General features: G+C 43.7%; 1 protein-coding gene across 7 annotated transcripts in view; it reads right to left on the reverse strand.

Annotated features, from left to right (window-relative positions):
- Positions 1 to 21,804, reverse strand: part of PRKN (parkin RBR E3 ubiquitin protein ligase) — a 1,214,524-nt gene that overhangs the window by 191,378 nt on the left and 1,001,342 nt on the right. For all 7 annotated transcript variants that reach the window (XM_043888525.1, XM_043888524.1, XM_043888522.1 and 4 more), the window contains one exon: positions 1,221 to 1,370. In XM_043888525.1, coding sequence (XP_043744460.1) covers positions 1,221 to 1,370 — 150 coding nt within the window. The remainder of the gene's footprint in view (positions 1 to 1,220; positions 1,371 to 21,804) is intronic.

Consider the following 21,804-nt stretch of genomic DNA (forward strand, 5'->3'; position numbering starts at 1 on the left):
GAAACTCTGATCCCAGAATTTGGCAGCTTGCTTGGGCCACATGCAACCGGTGCAGATTATACAGTAAATGATGACGACTAAGGCTGGGAAGCAGGGTTTGATTTCCATAATTTCTAAGGCTAGCAGACATGATGTGAGTTTTCATCCTAATGAAATCGCCATTAGCCCAGAAGTATTTCTTTCTGCTTACGCATCATGCCTTCTCATTATTTTTCAACTTCCACTTGTTCTGCTTTATCACTCAGCCCAGAGCTTGGTAAGCTCCACGGCATGAGCGATGGGGAGCCCTACCAAGGGTGACAGATGCCAATTTATGCATAGGTAACTCCGGAGGCTCAGCCCCAAATTAGGCCTGGGTAATATGCCTCTGCCATCCATCCATACTCCTCCTTCCAACAAAGCTCCTCATGAAGCTGCAATTTTGAAAGGAATGCTCTCCCATCACAGTTCAATAGCATTTTATAAGCACATACACTTCTTCCTTTTCTGGCCGGCATAAAATTTAATGCCAGGATTATTATCCATTTGTCATTTCAGCCTATAATTTAGCCAGCCGAACTGCGTTTGAGTTATGCTTCCCGCACCCCTTCATCATCAGCTTGCAGCCAGTAGACCCATTCAAGAAGCCTTAGAACAAACATTTTCCATGTTCCTTTTTCTGCTTCCCTAAGAGGCCCCATTAAGTTTTGCTCGTCTCAATTTAAAATGATTTTTACCACCCGATAACATTTCAAGTTTTCCATATTAATCTTCATTTTTATTTCTTGAAATACTTAGGCCAGCAACGTCGCTAAGAGAATCATGCTAAGAGGTGGAATTCTCTTTCTCCTTCACTCCTGTCCACTTGATGCTACCTCTGAAGAAATCATTTTTGCTCTGAATTATCTGAGCACCGGAAGAAAAGTTTAAAAGGCTGACAGAGTGACTTCACGTCTTAAACACTGATAGCTATCAAAGCAGAAAATCTTACCTCCCCTCATTATATACAGGATTCTGTTAAGAATTGAAAAATACATTAAAAATTTTTTTTTTACATCAGTTCAAAGATATCTGAGTCCAAGTGGAAAATGAAAATAAGTAAAATGAAAATAAATAAATCAGGTCAAAGCTATCTGAGTTCAAATGGAAAATGAAAATAAAGCACCAACTGAGCCAATTTGCCAAAGCAAACACACACACACAGACACACAGCCCACACCCGGGGTGTGGCTGGTACTCACCCCGCACCCCAGGCCGTGGCCCGGTTCGCAGGTGACCTTCCGCTGGCCGGGTTCTGGAAGCAGCCCCGCCCCGCAGCCCGGGCTGGGGCAGAGCACGCCCCCTAGCTGCAGCACGCACTCTTCCGCCCCGTAATGCTGGTACCGGTTGTACTGCAAAAAGAAAAGTCATTTTTCAAAGAGACAGCACAGGTACGAAGAGGTACAGGCACTCACGTTTTAGCGAAATGCTAATATTTGGTGGTTTGGGAGGGGTTTTCTTGTCGATCCTCTTCCATAAAATCTGCAGGGGCGGGGTGGGTGGGGGGGCGGTGGATAAGATATGGTCCAACCTAGAGAAAGTTTTCCAGTCCCAACTTACAAAAGAGATAGATGAGGCATTTATTCTTTGTGTTTCTAGAAATTTGTCCTCCAGAAATCTTTTTCCGAAGTTTGGATTTTTGGAATACTACTTTGTTGTTGTTCAGTCACTAAGTTGTGTCCAACTCTCTGCGACCCCAGTGGACTGCGGCTTGCCAGGCCTCCCTGTCTCTTCCTGTCTCCTGGAGTTTGCCTAAGTGCATGTCCATTGACTGAGTTGGTGATGCCATCGAGTTACCTCAGCTGATACTGTTACCAACAGCATTTAATAGATGTTTTCATACAAATTTTAGGGACCATATCCATACTTCAAGTTATGGACCCTCATAAGGAGTCACTTTCAGTCTCAGATAGTATGTCATCACGCCTCTATTCAGGGATCTGTCGGTTCTTAAAACCATTTTGAAAAAAGGCATCAGTGTTCCACCTCTGGTAATTGTTAGCAGCCCACCCAATATCAATGAGCATATTCACTTTCATGAAGAAAGATTGATGTTCAAGAACAAAATTTTCCTTTCACATTATTCTTAAAGCATGATTTCTTTTATCCCTGACTTCATCTCTTTCTGCTGTTGCTGTCTCAATTTGCTTTAACGATTCCTCCAGCCTGCAGAATAAGATTCAAACGGCACAGGCCATCTTCCAAAGCCTTCCTTACCACAGCCCTAAGCTACTGGTCTCCTTGCATTATTTGATCATATGCCCTTCTAAACTCAGATCAACTCAGATGGATCTGCCCCACTATGAATTAATTTGTGCAACATTTATTGAGCACCTACTATGTACCAGACACCCCTGTGACTGCTGGGATACAGCCCTGAACAAAAGGGCATCTTTACTCTCATCCAAAAGTCTAGAACAGTAAATACAGAAAGGTTAAACTGTCTAGCATGTCAGATGGTGATAGTGGGGAGGAGAATAACAAACCAGAAAGAAACAGATTCGGGGGAAGACGTGAATGACACTTTTAGAGAGGTGATCAGGGAATAGGGAATCCCTTATGAAGAAGGTTCGTTTAAGCCAACATCTGAAGGAGATTAGAAAAGCAAGCCAGGTGCCCCCCGGGGGAAACGAGTTTCCAGGCTGAATACAGAGCATGATACAGGTGCAGGGGCTGTGTGTGCTCAGTTTGAGGTCCTGCAGAGGCCAGTGTGCCTGAAGTAGAGTGAATGGGGGTGTGTGTGTGGAGGGGGGGCAGATAATAGTAGATGAGCCGGAGAGTTAATGGGGATCCAGGATGTATAGATCCCCGAAGGCGGCCGGAAGAATTCTGGCTTTTATTCTGAGAGATACAGGAACCTCTGGAGACTGTGGAGCTGTGGATGACACAATTTGACTAATCTCTTAAAGACAGCCATCTGGCTGATATGCTCAGCGTAGACTCTTGGGGACAAGGATGGAAGCAGGAAGCAGAGATGCAGGTCGGAGGTTGTTTCAGCGAGATCCATGGAGAGATGGTGGAGGCCTGAACCAGGAAGGCAGCCGTGGGGGTAACGATGGATCAGTGGTTGAGCTCTGGATGTATTTTGAAGGTAGAAATGGCAGATATTTTTAGGCGGACTGGATATGTGATGTGAGAGGAAAAGGAATCAAGCAGGATATAATGTTTGTTCCCTAAGGAGAGAGGATGGGGGAGCATGGGGGAGACTGTTACTGAGATGGGGGAACATGGGAGAAAGCAGTATGTGTGTGTGTTTAGAGAGTTGAGAAAAGGAATCATTATTCCTGTTGTGATCATATTCAGTTTGTTAACCTCTGACACAGCTAAGTCAAAATGTTGAGTGCCTAACTGAACGGATGGCTTTGGAATTCAGGAGAAACACGTAGGTTGTAGACACCAGTTCTGAAGTCACAGGTGCACACAGAGCCGAAAAGGAGAGGGTTAGCATCAGGGCGACTGTCCATTTTCTCATATTTCTGACATCATCAGAAAGAGAAAGATGGACAGGTCAAGTCCCCTTGTAAATATGCTACTACTACTTATATACAATGGCATTAGCTAGAAAAGAGTTCTTGTCTATAGAATGCATTTAGCAGGAAACACTTAGTTTAAGTTTGCTTACAGTAAACAACCTAGAATATGTGAATGCATAAAGTAAGGCTCTCTGAAAATGTCATAAGGGGTTAATTATTAAGGGGTAAATGAAGACGTTTCATCAAGTGGTGAATACTTGAGAGGTTTTATGTTAGAGATCATTCTGTGAGCTTCCTGGAGACCTGATGCATTGACTCTTGCCTAGAGTATGTCCCAATATGCTGAGAAAGGACCTGGGCTTTGTTAAACACAGGATCTACTGCCTTTAACACAGTAGCTGTGTTAAATGATGTGGGCTTCCCATTACTTCGTCTGTGCTTCACCATTACCAGTATCCTGGAAGTTATTAGTAAAGCTCAACACTGGGTTCCATCTATGATTCTTGTACGTCTGGTTTGACAGTCAGACTCTGTCATCTCAGCAGCCCTGAGACCGGAAGAGATGCTCTACCCTTTGTGCATGCTGAGATGGGGCCACAAAGGAGATTGAGAAGCAGCAGTCTACTAGGCAGGAGGAAAATGAGATGATGTGGGAGGCCTGGAAGCCAAGGGAACACAGTATTTCAAGGGAGATGTATGTGTCATGACAAATTGTGTCAAAGGCTGCAGATTAACTACTTTATATGGAAGCTGGATGGATTTAGAAATGGAGATGCCGTTGCAATCTTGACAAGAGCCATGACTATTGGAGGCATGTAGCCAAAAGCCTTGTGGGGGTGGAGTCAAGAGAGAATTGGAGGAGACAGATTCCAAGAGGTGAGCCCAGACACTTCTTTCTAGGAGTTTGGCTGAAAGGGCAGCAGAGACAGGGGAGGCTGGATGGGCTGTGGGACTGTAAAGAGTTTGTTGAAAATGAGAGGCCTCTGTAATGGCAGGATGCTAGTATGCCGAAGGGAGTGAGTTAGAAGAGGAGGCACTTGGTGGTGCCTGCGAGCAGGTGACGCAATGGGAGCTGAAGGACGAGAAGAGGGGTGATCCTGCAGGGAAGGAAGGCTGTGTGCTGGGGCCCAGGTGTGGACAAGGGAGGTTTTGGGAATTTGAGAAGAGAAGGAAAGGTGTGAACGAGAAAGGGGAAGGAAGGGATAGTCAGGATTGTTGCTGGGCACTAACAGCCCATGATGGGAGCGTTGGACCATAAGGAAAGCTGAGCACTAAAGAACTGATGCTTTCAAATTGTGGTGCTGGAAAAGACTCCTGAGAGTCACTTGGGCTGCAAGGAGGTCAAACCAGTCCATCCTAAAAGAAATCAACCCTGGATGTTCATTGGAAGGACTGATGCTAAAGCTGAAGCTGATGAGAAGAGCTGGCACTTTGGGAGCGACTGAAGGCCAAAGGAGAAGTGGGCAACAGAGGATGAGATGGTTGGATAGCGTCACTGACTCAGTGGACGTGAATCTGAGCCAATTCTGGAAAACAGTGAAGGACATGGGAGCCTGGTGTGCTGCAGTCCATAGCGTCGCAAAGAGTCAGACACGACCTAGCAACTGAATGACATCTGGGGTCACAGATTGTGAATTTAGAGCAGGCTGGTCAGTGGAGTGCCTGCTCTTCTGCATCAACACTCAGTAGCAAGCGCAGAGCAGACAGGAAGTTGGCTTTAAGCCAGATGGGGGTTTGGTCAGACTTGTATGAGGAAGTCTCCCACCCCCCTTTGGCTTTGGCACACGACATCCCCTCATATCTCTGTGAATGATTCCAGTAAGTATTTATTGAATCCCTCTGCTCAGCTCTGTACCACAGGACTGTGAAAACTTCTGTCTTGGCCTATCCAAAATGGGTACAAAATTTCAGTTTTGCAAAGTGGCTACACCCTGGGGAGCTAATGTACAGCCTGGGGAGTACAGCTAATAATTTTATTTTGGAGACTTGAATTTGCTACATGGGTAGCTATTTCCAAACTACAGAGTTTTTACTTAAGATTTTCAATTTTATATCTCTACCTTCTTCTCTTTTTCCCACTGGCTATCAAGAAAACATAGAGTGATAGAGATGTGATACATATATACAATGGAATATTACTCAGCCATAAAAAAGAATGAAATAATACCATGTACTGCAACATGGATGGACCTAGAAATTGTCATATTGAGTGAAGTAAGCCAGAGAGGGAGAGATATCAAATGATATCACTTACATGTGGAACCTAAAAAGACATCATGCAAATGTACGTACAGAGAGAAAGAGACTCACAGACTTAGAGAATGAACTTACGGTTGCTGGGGAGAAGGGACAGTTAGGGAGTTTGGGATGGACATGTACTCAATGCTAGGTTTAAAATGGATGATGAACCAGGACCTACTGTAGATCACATGGAACTCTGCTCAATGTTAGGTGACAGCCTGGATGGGAGTGGAATTTGGGGAGAATGGATACGTGTATATGTATGGCTGAGTCCCCTTGCTGCTCACCTGAAACCATCACATTGTTCATTGGCTATATCTCAATACAAAATAAAAAGTTTAAAAAAGAAAAAATAGAGAACGGTAGGATTATCATATGCACAATAGCTCATTAGCTTCAGCTTACATTGTACACACCATGATTTCAGAACAGTAATAATATCATCACCACGAATATGATTACTAAAAACTTCAAATATATTTTCATGTGCTCTACCCATTCTCCTTCTGAATTTTTCTAACAAAAATAGTGTATCTACATTGTTAAAACATAGGACATACTATGCTTTCTAATTGCCATGTTACATTAATTCTACACACACACACTTAATGTTCACTACCAGTCCTCATGTTGATGTCTGACCAGCAATTCTGGTTGTTTTAAGTTTGTTCTCTAATTCCTCAGGAATATGGCACTAGAAAAATATTCACTGAATTCTTCCTCAGTGACAATTTATTTGGGGCCTTTATTCTTGATGGAGAAGGAAATGGCAACCCACTCCAGTCTTCTTGCCTGGAGAATCCCATGGACGGAGGAGTCTGGTGGGCTACAGTCCACGGGGTCACAAAGAGTCGGATCCGACTGAGCGACTTCACTTTCACTTTATTCTTCAGCATGAGTTTGGCTGGATGAGTCCTGGGTTCACATTTGTTCCCCCTCAAGTATCTTAAATGTCTTACTTCTGTGTTCTGATGTAAAGTATTATGGGCAAGCCTGATGATGATCTGGTCTTTTTTTTCTTTATGAGTAAATTGATCTTTTTTGCCCAGATGCCCAAAGGATTTCTTTTTCTTTAGAATCTAGTAATTTTATTAGAATACGTCTTGGTGAGGCTTCCCCAGTGGCTCAGCAGTAAAGAAACTGCCTGCAGTGCAGGACTCACAGATGATGTGGGTTCGATCCCTGGGTCGGGAGGATCCCCTGGAGGAGGAAATGGCAACCCACTTCAGTCTTCTTGCCTGGAGAATTCCACAGACAGAGGAGCCTGGCGGGCTACATTCCAAGGGGTTGCACAGAGTCGGACTTGACTGAAGGGAATTAGCACAGCACACATCTTGGTGCTGGTCGTTTCCGATCCGTGTTCACACACAGTCTATCTCAGGAAAGTTGTATTGAATTTAATTTTTTAGTATTTGCTCCATTCTCTAGCTTTGGTGTTTTTCTCATGGGCTTTCTAGCATACATAGATTATATTTTCTTTATCCAACGTCTAAGTTGGTCAACTTCTCCAGACGGATTTAGAAGTTGGTAAAAAAAAGTTTGTATACGTGCTCAGCTGTGTCTCATTTCTGTAACCCTGTGGACTCGCCAGGCTCCCCAGGCCATGGGGCTGTCCAGGCAAAAACACTGGAGTGGGTTGCCATTTCCTCCTCCTGAGGATCTTCCCCACCTAGGGATTGAACCCCCATCTCTGGCATACCCTACATCGGCAGGCAGATTCTTTACCACTGAGCTACCTGGGAAGCCCAAATAAAGTTCATCTTACTCTATCTTCATTTTAAAGAATTTTCTTTCTTTTCACTTTCTATTTCTCTTAAGACAATATCTCCTGTTATTTATCTGCACTTGTGTAATTTCTTAATACAAACAAACTGTAGAAACTTCTTAAAGAGATGGGAATACCAGACCACCTGACCTGCCTTCTGAGAAATCTATATGCAGGTCAATAAGCAACAGTTAGAACTGGACATGGGACAATAGACTGGTTCCAAATAGGGAAAGGAGTACGTAAAGGCTATACATTTTCACCCTGCTGATTTAACTTATATGTAGAGTACATCATGAGAAATGCTGGGCTGGATGAAGCACAAGTTGGAATCAAGATTGCCGGGAGAAATATCAATAACCTCAGATATGCAGATGACACCACCCTTATGGCAGAAAGCAAAGAACAACTAAAGAGCCTCTTGATGAAAGTGAAAGAGGAGAGTGAAAAAGTTGGCTTAAAACTCAACATTCAGAAAACTAAGATCATGGCATCTGGTCCCATCACTTCATGGCAAACAGATGGGGAAACAATGGAAACAGTGGCTGACTTTATTTTTTGGGCTCCAAAATCACTGCAGATGGTGATTGCAGCCATGAAATTAAAAGACACTTACTCCTTGGAAGGAAAGTTATTACCAACCTAGACAGCATATTAAAAAGCAGAGACATTACTTTGCCAACAAAGGTCTGTCTAGTCAAGGCTATGGTTTTTCCAGTGGTCATGTATGGATGTGAGAGCTGGACTGTGAAGAAAGCTGAACGCTGAAAAATTGATGCTTTTGCTTTTAACTGTGGTGTTGGAGAAGACTCTTGAGAGTCCCTCGGACTGCAAGGAGATCCAACCAGTCCATCCTAAAGGAGATCAGTCCTGGGTGTTCATTGGAAGGACTGATGCTGAAGCTGGAACTCCAATACTTTGGCCACCTCATGCGAAGAGTTGACTTACTGGAAAAGACCCTGATGCTGGGAGGGATTGGGGGCAGGAGGAGAAGGGGATGACAGAGGATGAGATGGTTGGATGGCATCACCGACTCAATAGGCATGAGTTTGAGTAAACTTCAGGAGTTGGTGATGGACAGGGAAGCCTGCTGTGCTTCAGTCCATGGGGTCGCAAAGAGTCAGACCTGACTGAGCTACTGAACTGAACTGAACTGAACTGAACTAGTGAACCAGTGAAGTTGCTCAGTCATGTCTGACTCTTTGCGACCCCATGGACTAGCCTACCAAGCTCTTCCATCCATGGAATTTTCCAGGCAAGAGTACTGGAGTGGGTTGCCATTTCCATCTCTGAATTTCTTAATAACTTAATTCCCTTTGGAATAGTTATTTCGGTTTTCACCTGATGGTGGACACGACCGGCTGATAAGCGCTCACATCTCTCAGGACACTATTCTGTTCTCCTCTCTGCCTCCTCAAAAACTCTGTGGGATTTGACCTTGTTTCTTTTCTGCTGGGATTTTACTTTATCTCTTTCTGTTGCCCTCCTTTACATGAAATTAGTTCTGAAGTTTTAGGAGGAAGAAGGATTCCTGGTAGCTCTTAATGGCTCTAGAGTTTCTTCTTCAGTTCTGGGGGCAGTGTTCAAAAATATAAGGGCTCGGTTCCTGTCATCTCCCAACTCTGTTACTCTCCTTCCAACTGGACTTTCTCTTTTCCTTCCCTATTCTGAGTGAATTTCTCCTCAGCGTGGGGCTGTGTCCTCCCAGAGGTCTTTGGCTGGTTACGTTTTGTGAGTCATGGGACCTACCTGCTCCAGCCCCTCAGACCTTCCTGTAGACCCTCCTCACTGCCCCCGTCTCCTTCATGGAGTTGTATGCCTGAATTCATCACAATGTCTTGGCCATAGCTGTTGCACAATTAATAGTTGTAGAATAAATGAATGAAATTTAACTTCATTCTTAATTAAAGAACTCTAATAAAATAATCAATGGGAATTAATAACAGAATGGGTTAGGATGGTTTTACTTATGTGAATGATTTTTCTATTTTAAATAAATGGTTAATTAGCTATTTTCTGATTTGATGACAGATCACCTGTCTATTTAATTTAGTTGAGCAATTTTACTGCTCTGATAATACTTTTTCTAGGAAGAAGTTAACCTACGAACAAAGTGCAATAACACTTTAACAGTTCTTGCTGACTACATCTGTCACAGTCTCAAATTCTGACAGAATGCACAAATTATGCTCCTCTTTCCATTTATTAACTAAGGGATTTATATGACTTTATTATGTTCAATCTATTTACGATACACTCTAGGAGCATTTGGGCAAACAATTCCTTTTCTAAAGGAAGACAAATATATCTTATATATCTGGTAATTTCTGATTAAAAAGTACACACAGGGTTTGAATTTACTACATTTACATAGAATTTACATACATTTACTGAATGCATTTTTTTCAACATTGTGAAATTTCTATGAAAAACATTTGACCTAGACCAAGAATGTTCTAGTATTCAAGAAAGTTTAATGTCCTAAGGAAACAATCTGAGTCTGCGGCCCATAGTATGTAGCCCGTCCAGGCTCCTCTGTCCATGGAATTTTCCAGGCCAGAACGCTGGAGCCAGTTGCCACTTTCTACTCCAGGGCTCTCCTGGACCCAGGGATTGAACCCTGGTCTCTGCCTTCGCAGGCAGATTCTCTACCACTGCGCCACCTCTGGGAAGCCCTATGTGGGTCCTTAGCAGAGGTCGCTGTGCAGTTCTTTTCAAGGCATGACCCACATTTACACAGATGCCTTTCAGCCACTTACTGGCATAAAGTTGAGAGTGCCTGGAAAGAAACCTGCTGCATACTTATTGGAGGGTGGTGACAAATTAGCACGAAGCAGAGCAGAATGTTTGTAAAATAGATACAATAGTGGTGAAGGCATAGATGGGCTAAGCAGGGTGGGGAGGACAAGTACTGACCCTTTGATATGACTTGTGTTATTTTCTGGGGCTTTTTTTTACTTATCACTGTTGAATAGCATTTATAAATAGAACTAACTTGGCTGAATGTGATTAATTTGTAACATGAACTAGTTCTGCATGGAGGAGAAGTCCATTCTCAGGTGAGCTCAAAAGTAGCAAATTCTCTAAAAATCACTTCTGCATTGTCTGCCTTTGGAATCACAGTGAGGGTCTTTGTGTGTGTGTGTACCTATACATATTAATACTCATCTGTCAACTTATGCTGTTTAAGCTATTAAACAAGTTTGAAAATTTCTAGAAACATTTTCATAAAGTGGATAATCTACAGACAGATACCTAACATAATTTCGACCTGACAGAATAACATTTGCAAACATTAAGAACATTTTAATATTAACAAAGTATACTATTCCTTGTGAAAGTGAAAGTGTTAGTTGTTCAGTGGTGTGGGACTCTTTATGACCCCATGGACTGTAGCCCACCAGGTTCCTCTGTCCATGGAATTCTCCAGACAAGAATACTGGAGTGGGTTGCCATTTCCTGCTGTAGGGGATCTACCTGACTCAGGGATTGAACCCATGTCTCCTGCATCGCAGGCAGATTCTTTACTGTCTGAGCCACCAGATGGGCATTCTACTATTCCATACCTAAGGAAAAAAAAAATAAAAAATAGTTCTTCCTACATTTCATCAGACTATAGTCACAATACATCCTGTTAGATGACCTATATCTAGGTAATATCGCAACTCATCGGTATGGTTTATATTTTATATATTTGGGGAGTAAATTATTCAGTCTTTATGTGTATGCTCAAGGGTTCTCTTAAGAACAGGAAATACTCATTTTAAAGTATAAAATGCATAGAAGCTTCAATAAACTCATCTTTTAAGAATCTAAATAATGAGTCAGGGGAGAGGACACTCAAACAGAGGTTGCACTTTGGTAGTCTGTTGTAGGAAGAGTTGGGTTGGGTAGGAGAATGTTCTATAGTGAAGCTGGGTCCCAGTTTCAAGTCCCATATGGGCCAGTTTGCTTTCCGTTTCTTGCCGGTCACTGGCTCCATGCTAAGTGCCGGTGGTCAGCTAAGGGTCAGGTCATGAAGGGTTCAAACCCTCCACACCACTGGACTGCCCCTCAAAAGGCCTGTCCTCTAGGAGGGCACAGACGGCTCCTTACAAAGTTTAATTCCCAAGCTTTCCTCAGAAAAGAGAGCGAGAGGGAAGCTAGATCTTGTGGGAGAAATTAAAAGCACAGGGATACTAGGTAAAACTAAAATCTGGGGGAAACTGGCAAATGTTCTGTTAAAATGAGTCAGAGCTTGTCAGCCGTCCAGGAGCTGCCGCAGTCTTTCAAATCCTCTGAGCAGGAGAGGTGGCCGTGGAATTTCCCAGAGTGGCCTTTTGGGGGCACTCAGGTACAGCTACAAAAGCAACCGCTACACAGGCTGTCTAGCTTTCCCCCGGCTGAATTCTGGCCTCTGTGAAGTCCTGGCCACAAGAACCTGGGAAAGCCCTCCCCAGCCTTGTCTCCTAGGCCCCCGGGGGCGAGAAATCCCCAGTGGAGACACCATTCTCTGGATTACCGCCCTGGCTCAGTGGTAAAAAATCCGCCTGCCAATGCAGGAGACACAGGAAACCAGGTTCAATCCCTGGGTCGGGAAGAGCCCCTAGGGGAGGAGATGGCAACCCACTCCAGTATTCTTGCCTGGAAAATCCCATGGACAGAGGAGTCTGGTCGAGCTACAGTCCATGGGGTTGCAAAGAGCCGGACATGACTGAGCAGCTAACCAATACAGGCCTACATTTTTCTGCTAGAACGCCTCTGTTTGCACACGCAAACGCCAAGGACTGTACCGACACTCTGCCTACTCAGTTCACGCTCTGTCTGTCCTGAGAAGTGACAGGTGAGACCACTGGGTCATAAAGATGTTCAATCCCTCGCTGAAGTTCACCCTGCAGGAAACCCACACCCCTCATCAGAACTCGGGGCTCTGGCTCTTGAAGGCCACCCTTTCCTGATACCAAGCTGCCTCCGTTTTCCTTCCCTTTTGCACTTTTATTAAAAAAAAATTCAGCTCACTATTCCTTCATCATTTAGAGACTCACAGAAAAGCAGGGTATATGCTTCCTCTTTGGATAAAAAAAAAAAATCTAAAATAACTTTATAGAGGAACATGAATTTATGATTAATCCATTTCCCCATGCTATATAGAGAATGCCCTATTTTCTACATGTATTAGAATTTAAAAAAACAAACAAACAAAAACCACTTCTTAAATTCTCAGTAATCTTAACCTTATTTTTCTTCATTTGCAGGTAGTTAGCCCCAGGGAGTTGGTGACAGCCTCTCTGGGGGTGCCTATCACATCGCTGTTTGTTTTCTCAGTTTTGTTGCTAATAATGTTCTTTTCATCCCTGGACATCTGTCATCGACTGATGTAGTAAATTGGCTAGAGAAAGGGCTAGACCTTGTTCATTGCCTAGAAAAAAAAAACAACATCATTAGGATGTCTGAAACTAAATGTAAGGAGAAAACAGATCAAACAGCACCTGAAATATAATTAGAGAAACAGACTGCATCCTGGATTGCAATTTACAAGTTGTTTTTTTTTTTAATAATTTTTTTTTTCTTTTTCAGATGTTTCAGATGACATCTGAAACTCAAAAAGTAATGACAAAAAGTAACTCAACTTCTAGTAGCCATGGAATCTTCTGGAAAGGAGGTCAGAATTATTGGCTTGTTTGTCCCTTGTCCAAGCCGTGGGCCATGCCGTGCCCCACAGGAAGGGTGAGGCTGTGAAAACAGATACCTGCAAACCATTTTCACTGCAGGAGTTTCTACTGAGGGTGTGACTTCACAGACCTCTGGAAGCTTCTGTCCTGCAAATAGATCTGCTAAGCACACTTTCTGACGGTGCACTCATCAGAGGGCAAGGGTGGGCACAAGTTATTTTGCCCTTTACTGCAGCCCCTGAGAAATGCTTTTGAGCAGTGCTCTTAGTCTCCAAACATGAGAGCCTCACCCTCAGAGAAATGGAACTTCCCCAAGAGGGTGTGGTACTCACCACCTGCACCCTCTCCCCTGCCCGTCTCTTCCTGGGCTTTGCTTTTCTCTAAAACAGGAGTTTTACATCTCTCCCCTCTCTAGTCTGGAGGCAACTATGTTGGTGTCAAGGTGAATCTGAGGCCAGGAGGAGGGGAAGAGTGACATGTCATTGTCTGGAAGTTTTGTGTAAGCCTTTGGTTTGAGGCAATGCAATGGGTTAGTTCCCACTGCACGTTTAATGAGCTGATTAGAACTTCCATGACCCACATAATTTAAAACACGATTTTCTGGATTGTGTTAGATGGCATTACACTTATCTTTCCTTGGTGTCAACAAGTCTTTGATACCAAGGAAGTTTTTTTGGAGTGAAGGCTAAGTAAGCTGCTTTAGTGCCCAAGAGACAGTCAGGAAGGTTACTGAGAGCCAAGTGGTCTGGTTGTGCACCCCCTTCCCTCCAAAGGTCACCATTATGCCTTCCATCATGCCTCACGTCGTACTTGACTTCTGAGACTTAGGGATCTCATTGCCATAAAGGTCTCGATAGTTTCCACTGTGAGCCTCCCTTCTCTCCTAAATCCTTTCTCTGTGCCCCCTGGAATTCCTGCTCCACAATGAACAAGCTCTCCTATATAATCAGCCTTTTCAAACATTTCTCTCTCCTTCCTGATTTAACTGAAACTGGCCCATCTCCTTGCAAGCCTCTGCAATGAAGGCTGTGTTTTGTTTCAGGAGTGCACACCTGAAAGCCAGAGGTGGAGCTGGTTGTCTCCTGGTTCTTCAGCGAGGTTCCTAAACTGTCAGACTCTTCTCTCTTGCAAAACCCCACCCTGCTGCTCTTTTGAAAGTTATGCTGTCTGACTACACATCCTCACCTTCTCCCCACCGCCACTGCCTGTAGCAGTCATAGGTGGATAAGTCCCTCATTCTTGGGAGACTTTAGCTCCTAGCTCATGATTTTCACCTCTGCCCTTACTCTTGTCATCTTTCTGGGGATCGAACCATCCATCCATCAACCTGTTCTTTCAGTTCCTTTATACCTTCTCATTTCTGGAAACCTTTCAAAAAAAAAAAATTCTTCTATCGTTCTAATCCCTATCTGGGCCTTGTCATCCTGAGAACTTGCACCACCTCTGACACCTAAATTCTGAATGTGTCCCTTTCAAACCATCATCTCCTATCTTTCCTTTCCTGATATTCTTACTGAAGTATGGACAGTGCTTAAATTCTTCAGCATCATTGAGACTTCTCATGAGCTGCCCTGACACTTTCTCCCTGGCCACTGTTTGTTGTCTCTTAAATCACTCAATACAAATGTCAAATGAGCATTTTCAACTTCCTCGTGATTGTGTTGTGATTCTCTAGTAGCGCATTTTCTCTTCTTTCTTCCCAAACTGCTCACATCCTCCACCCCATCCCCATTTCCTCCCTGGACAGTTTACTTCATATTTCACTAAGAAGACAGAAGTTATGAATGAGGTATTCATTTACTGGGCAGATATTTACTGAGCATCTTCTCTGTGTCAAACACTCTACATGGAGAAGATGCAGCAGTGAAAAATGTGTCTGTTTTCATGGAGCCATCAGACACCAACTTCTCCCCGCCCCCTCTTCCACTACAACAGCAAACACTCCTTCCCCCTCCCACCCCACTCACCTGTGACTTTCTGTCTTCTTACAACAAAGAAAGTGGCTTTTTCCCTGTTAAGGGTCAATTCCTCTCTCTGTGCCATGTATCCAAACACTTTTCATCTTCTAAAGTACTTCCTTTCTTCAGCTAGCTCATCTAGTTCTTGAATTACCAAGTAATCCATCTCTGCTGGATCATTTCAATGAGCATAAAGCAAGCTCTAGCCTCTTCAGTCTTTAAAGAACCCTCCTGCTATTTCTGCAGTTCTTTTTTCCTTTTCATAACAAAAGTTCTACAAGAAGTTGATTCCCTTTGGTGGACTCTTAATCCCATAAATATATTGTCTCTTGTCTCCAACTCTCCACCAAATCCGGTCATTACACTGACCTGTGATCTCTGCATTGCCATGTGCAAAGGACAACAGACTGACTTCCTCTCATTCAGCATCTCATTAGCATTAACACAAATCTCCCTCTGGGGAACACTTCCTTTCTTGGCTCCATCAACATGGCACATCTCTGTATTTTCTTCTACTTTACTTGAGGCTCCTGTATGGTCTCCTTTGCTGGCTGCTACTCTTTTACCAAGCTTTCCAAACATTGGTGCTCCTTAGGGTTCAACCGTGGTCCCTCCCCTCTTACCTCCTTTTGGCAACTGTCATGGATGTAAAATACCACCTGCATGCTAACAATTCCCAATTTAGCAGTCTCTGACCCCTGACCTTCTTCTCTGAGCTCCAATGCACACATCCAAATCTCGACTTACCTCCTTCTCAATGCTTCAGGCACATCAAACATATTAACATATTCTGGACTGAACCCTGATTCCACGCTTCCAGCCTTATCTACTACCATCAAACCCATCTCAGTGAATATTATTGTAGGATTCCTTCATCTCCCTGACTCACAGGTAATCAATCACTATGAACTTTAATTCTACCTCTCAGTATTCACTTCTTCCTGTTTCTTCTGCCAGTCCTCATCTGGACCATGTCCATTTTGCAATAAGACTGACTTTCTTAGAACGTGATTTGGATATGTCCATCCCCTGCTTAAACTTGCAAGGATTCCCTGTTTAGAATAAAATCCAAACTCTTTATCATGGCTACATGGTTTGGATGGTTTTTATCTTTCATCACGGTCCCTCTTGCTCATTATTGTCCAGTCACATTGACTTTATTTAGTGGCTTGAAGAAAGCAGGCACTCCATCCCCTCTGGGGCCACAGTTCATGTGCTTTCCTTTGCTTGGAAGGCTCCTTTCCCCAGCCCAGTGAACCTAGCTCAATCCATGGGTGTCCTCTCAACTTTCATATTTCAGAGATCCTGACTCCTTTTCTAAAGTAGGTTACATCTTAGCTTTTATCATGATTTGTACCTTTGACTTCATTATCATTTTATACAACACTAGCACAATAATCCATGGGTTGCAAAAGAGTCGGACATGACTGAGCGATTGCATAATAACAAGCACAATAATAGTAAAAAAAAAAAAGTATTAAAGATGTTTGTTGAATAGGTGAAGGTTATTTCCTTAAGATTCTGGCGATTAAACTGAAAGAGGAGGTAGCTGGTAAGAGTGGAAGTATGTCTGAAAGGCAGTGCTTCTGAAGACTCTCCAAACCCCCTGAACTTACAGATATCACATCTGTTTCCTTTGGGCTTCCCTGGTGGCTGAGATGGTAAAGAATCTGCCTGCAGTGCAGGAGACTGGAGTTCAATCCCTGGGTGGGGAAGATCCCTTGGAGAAGGAAACAGGCCACTCACTCCAGTATTCTTGCCTGGAGAATCCCATGGATTAGAGGAGCCTGGTGGGCTACTGTCCGTGGGGTCGCAAGGAGTCAGACACCACTGAATGACTAACGCTTTCACTTTCTCACTATCTGTTTTCTTTAGGGCCCGTCTAGAACTTTGGAGTCACTCTGCTTATGGACAGTGTAATATCTTTGCTAAGTAGCTTGGACTTGGTGGGTGAGGGTGGGAGGCTGAAAGGGGCTTTATGAATGTAAATTGTAAACACAAATCACAGACAGGACCAAGAAGCTAAAGTACATGCATTGTGTTAAATTCCAAGGGGTTTTGATTGCATATTTACTTTAGGAAGGTAATGATTTACAGTGTTTAATGAGTTATTTTTAATTCAGATCTCAAAAAATCAAGTGCTTATCGAATGAAATTGAAAAGGAAACACATACAAAGAAATTAGATAGCTGGTGAGCATCTCTACCATCCAGTAATGAATTCAGTAATTAAGGTTTTATCAACTCTGTTTTATCAACTTTTAAGTGAACATTATACTGATTATATTTTAATTTTTTTCTTTTCCATTATGCTTTTTTAAATAGGATATTGACTGTAGATCCTTGCTACTCTGATTTTAATGTCTACTTTGATGCTGCAAGTTCAGTCTATTGACGGACTGTAAATAGTACTTATATCAGAAATATTTTAGTGTAGCACTTAATATCTGCAACTTACTTCGCCATCTTATTTATTTACAAAAATCCTAAGAGATGACTGAGCATTACTCTTCCTTCTACAAACCGAGAAACCAAGTTAGAGACTAAAATGAGCTGTCCAAGGGAACTTGTAACACGCGATGTAAAAATTTCATTTCGTCCTGTAACGTGTAAGTTGCCTCAAGCATCCAGAGAGAGGCTGAAGGTTTCAGCCGCTCCTGGGTGAGGCTGCCCACCCCCACAGGCAGGGGTGGTGGTGTAGCTGGAACTCTCCGCTGCTCGGCAGACCTCATGCCACCGTCTGCCCCGAGGCCACTAGGTCTTGTCCATGTGTCATCAGGATAGAAGTATCCCCGGCTGCAGTGACCTGCTTATATCAGTCACCAAAGAGATTCCTGGCTCCCTTGTCGGTTTTCCCGTCTGACCCCCGACCCCACACACGGCCCCGTCCATCCCTTTTCCCTCCCGCGTCCCCCAGCTGCGCTAACTCCCACCCCCGAGCTGGGGGAACTCAGAGTGAGTCAGCAGTAACTGCCCTTAACCCAACCTACCTACTCTCTCAGTGTTCTTCTCACGTCCTCCCCTCACTGACCTCGGCTTCCGCCCCAGGACAGGACTTCCGCTTCCTTCCACTTTACTTCCCCTTCCGCCCCTCACAAGTTTTCTCCACCGCTCCCTTTTGCGTCACTGTGTGGATTTTCAACATCCTCAAACGCAACAGCTTTCGCTTCTCCTTCTGGAACCCTCCCCCCCCCCCCCCCCCCCGCCCCCAAGTTGTGATGTTCAAACCATCAGGCTCTGTCGTTTCTCTTTTACAGTCGGATACCCCCAGCTCCCTCCATCTCTCTCTCCCTTCCCTGACCCATTTCTAGAAGCCCCAGTTCTTCCCTCACCAGCACTCCCTCCAAGTCTGTCCTGATGATAATTCTGGAGGGTCCCAGGGTCCACATGGGCCATCCTTTCCAAGACCCTGGCCTTTTCAAGTCCGTGCCCTCAACTTCTTCAGTCACCTTCTCTGCTCCCTTAACTCAGCCACCCTTGGGCCCTCTGCCTACCGACCTTGTCTTTGCCAATCTCCACACCACCTCCACAAAACCCTGAATCCAAAGACTCCTTGAATCCAGCGGGACCCATAGCTGGTGGACCCTATTGCTTTTCTCCACCCCCCTTTTCTTCCCCCTTCTCGCCTCATCCGCTGAAACCCCAGGCTCAGTTACTACACTCACACCCAAATGTCTGCCCTGATCTCCGCTGTCTCTCCTGCTTTTGTTTCACCGGGGTGGCTGGTTAAACCTGACCCTCTGCCTTTTCTGCATCTGTGCCCACAGCGGTCAGCGTGACAGAAAAAAAACCCAGGTTGATGGATCTCACTCCAAATTCACTCATTTTCTACCCTTATTCACTCCCTACCCTCCTAAATGACACTTTCACCATCCTTTCCACTCTCTGTAAAACTCTTCCCTCACTTAACTCTCAAGTGATGACTCTGTTTCCCATGAAACAACCAGCAAAATCCTTCCCGTGTATCCGGCCCTTCCCGCTGCCACCAGGTCGAGCCGTCCCCACTTTGTCTCTGGCCAAATCTACACTCTGCTAGCTGTCGAATCAAGGATGTTGCTCCTGACATGCTCCTCTTTCCTCTGCATTATCTCCCTGCTGCGCTGCAATCATTCCCATTAGCACATAAACATGGTAATTTTTTGCCTATAAAAAAGAAAATTTTTTTGATTTCACATTCCCTATCTCCAGCTACCTCATAGCTTTGTTTTCATTGATAGCTAAATTCCTAAAAAAAAAAATAAAATAAAAAAAATAAAATAAAAAATAAAGTATCTATATTCCCTCTCTCTCATTCTTCTCCCTTTTCCACTGAACCCAATCCAGGCAGGCTTTCACCCTCACCAGTCCACTGGTCAAGGTCACAGTGACCTCCAAGTTCCAAATCCCAGGGCTCACTTCCCATCCTTATCCAGCCTAATAGGTGCATGGCGTGGATAATCAGTCTTCCTCCCAGATACACTGTGTTCCTTTGGCTCCCAGTTTACATGTTCCTGGATTCCTTCCCACTTTATTCGGACCACACCTTATATTTCATATGTTAAAACACTTTTTACATGAAATAAGCCTTAGATATGGTTGCTTCAGAACTCCTGTGCCCAATTGACTCTCTACCAGGGATCTCTTCCCAGACCTCACCATGACGCTTTCCTTCATATCTTTCAAGTCTTCATGCACATAGCACCTGCCTCAGTGAGACCTTTCTTGGCCACCTTGTGTAAAACCTCAGCTCCCCCCAGCATGCACCATCCTTCTTTTTGGTTTTATTCCTCCTCCATGGCAATGATAACTGTCTAACATATGATGTGAAAGTGTTAGTCGCTCAGTCCTGTCTGACTCTTTGCGAACCCACGGAAGGTAGCTCATCAGACTCCTCTGTCCAAGGGATTCTCTAGGCAAGATTGCTGGAGTGGGTAGGCATTTCCTTCTCCAGGGGATCTTTCTGACCCAGGGATTGAACCTGGGTCTCCTACATTGAAGGCAGGTTCTTCACCATCTGAGCCACCAGGGAAGCCCAACCAGAAGGTGATGCCCCTGGGTGGGTTTGAACCACCAACCTTTTGGTGAATAGCCAAATGTGCTAAATGAGTCACAGAGACATAGCAGCTCTGTTAACATATTAAATACTGAACACATTTGTGTATATATAACATGAATAGCTTTCCCCAACTAGAAGGTAAGCCTGAGAGGACTCTCTTTTTCACTTCTCTATCCCTGTAAGAATCGTATACAGCACATGAGTAGGTGCTTATTAAGTATCCGACGAATGAAAGGGAAGAAGGAAGGAAGGACTTGTGGTTTTTTAGGAAATAAAGATCATTATTGCTGTGATGCATTATGTGGCCATTAGCACAACTGATCAGAGAAATAGTGACTTTGATTATAGCTTGATTAAATGCCTGGGAAAATGCAAAATGGCTTGAATTTTATGTAGATCTAAGGAGATGATTATAGTTGGCTTCTTTCCCTACTAATCACCCAATGATTCTAAAACAAATATGGAAACAATCTGCAAATATTGGTACAAGTTAGAAGAGAAGGTTCTATTATCTGAGCAGAAATCTCAGGGTAACAGTCAGTGATTTTTGCTTTAAGAAATCTCACGGCTTTCACAGGAAAATAGCTGTGAGGGAAAGGTGTTTTCATAAGTAGGTATGTTAGGGATCTGTTATCAGCTCTTGGAAATGCAATATCATTGATTCTGTTTGTATTTGAATAAGCATCCCTGTTTGTTATTCTGGAAATTTACAGTCTGAAAACATGAACGAGGCATATTGTAACCTGCTAATTCAGGGAGTTGGAAATGATTCCTGCTTTTCTTCCTCCCTGAGTTAATCCACTTTTTGAAATCTCATATTGGAGATGGAAAGTTCCACTTTCTGATATATACACACCAAACAAAAACTCACAGACCAAAAACCTGTTGAAAAAACTGAGATACTACACCTCTAACTACATGTTCTCTGGTCAGAGTGGGCAAAGACTGCCTTTGGGAGTAAAAATCAATAAGAGAGTACAAAATAGGTCAACCACCATGCTGTAAACTATAGGACATTTGTTGTTGTTTAGCTGCTGAGTCGTATCCAACTCTTCTGTGACCCCGTGGACTGTAACCCACCAGGCTCCTCTGTCCATGGGATTCTCTAGGCAAGAGTACTGGAGTGGGTAGCCATTTCCTTCTCCGGGGGATCTTCCCGACCCAGGGATCGAACCCATGTCTCCTGATCGGCAGGAGGATTCTTTACCACTGAGCCACCTGGGAAGCCCATAAATTATATGGCTTAAGTATTTATTTTTTTTTAATTTTATTTTAGTTTTTGGCCGAAAAGTGCGGCATGTGGGATCTTAGTTCTGTGGTCAGGGATTGAACCTGTGTCCCTGCATTGGAAGTGTGGAGTCTTAACCACTGGACTGCCAGGGAAGTCCTGACATAAGTATTTCAAGGATAACTTGACATCAGATTTAACATAATAATATGGATCCTGTAATTCCATATGAGGATTAAGAGATTTATTTCTAAGTGGTCAAAAAAGTGTGTATGTGTGTACGTATACATAGGTGATATGTAGCACTCTGAATTATTAGCACGCCTATTTAGAACCTGACATATCTCACTAAGCACACACAGCATATAAATAATCAACTTTCAATGGGCCAGCCATTGAATATCAGTCACATGTTCACACCCATTGAGAACGCAGC

This window comes from Cervus elaphus, chromosome 26 (genome assembly GCF_910594005.1).
Source record: "Cervus elaphus chromosome 26, mCerEla1.1, whole genome shotgun sequence".
NCBI lineage: Eukaryota > Metazoa > Chordata > Mammalia > Artiodactyla > Cervidae > Cervus > Cervus elaphus.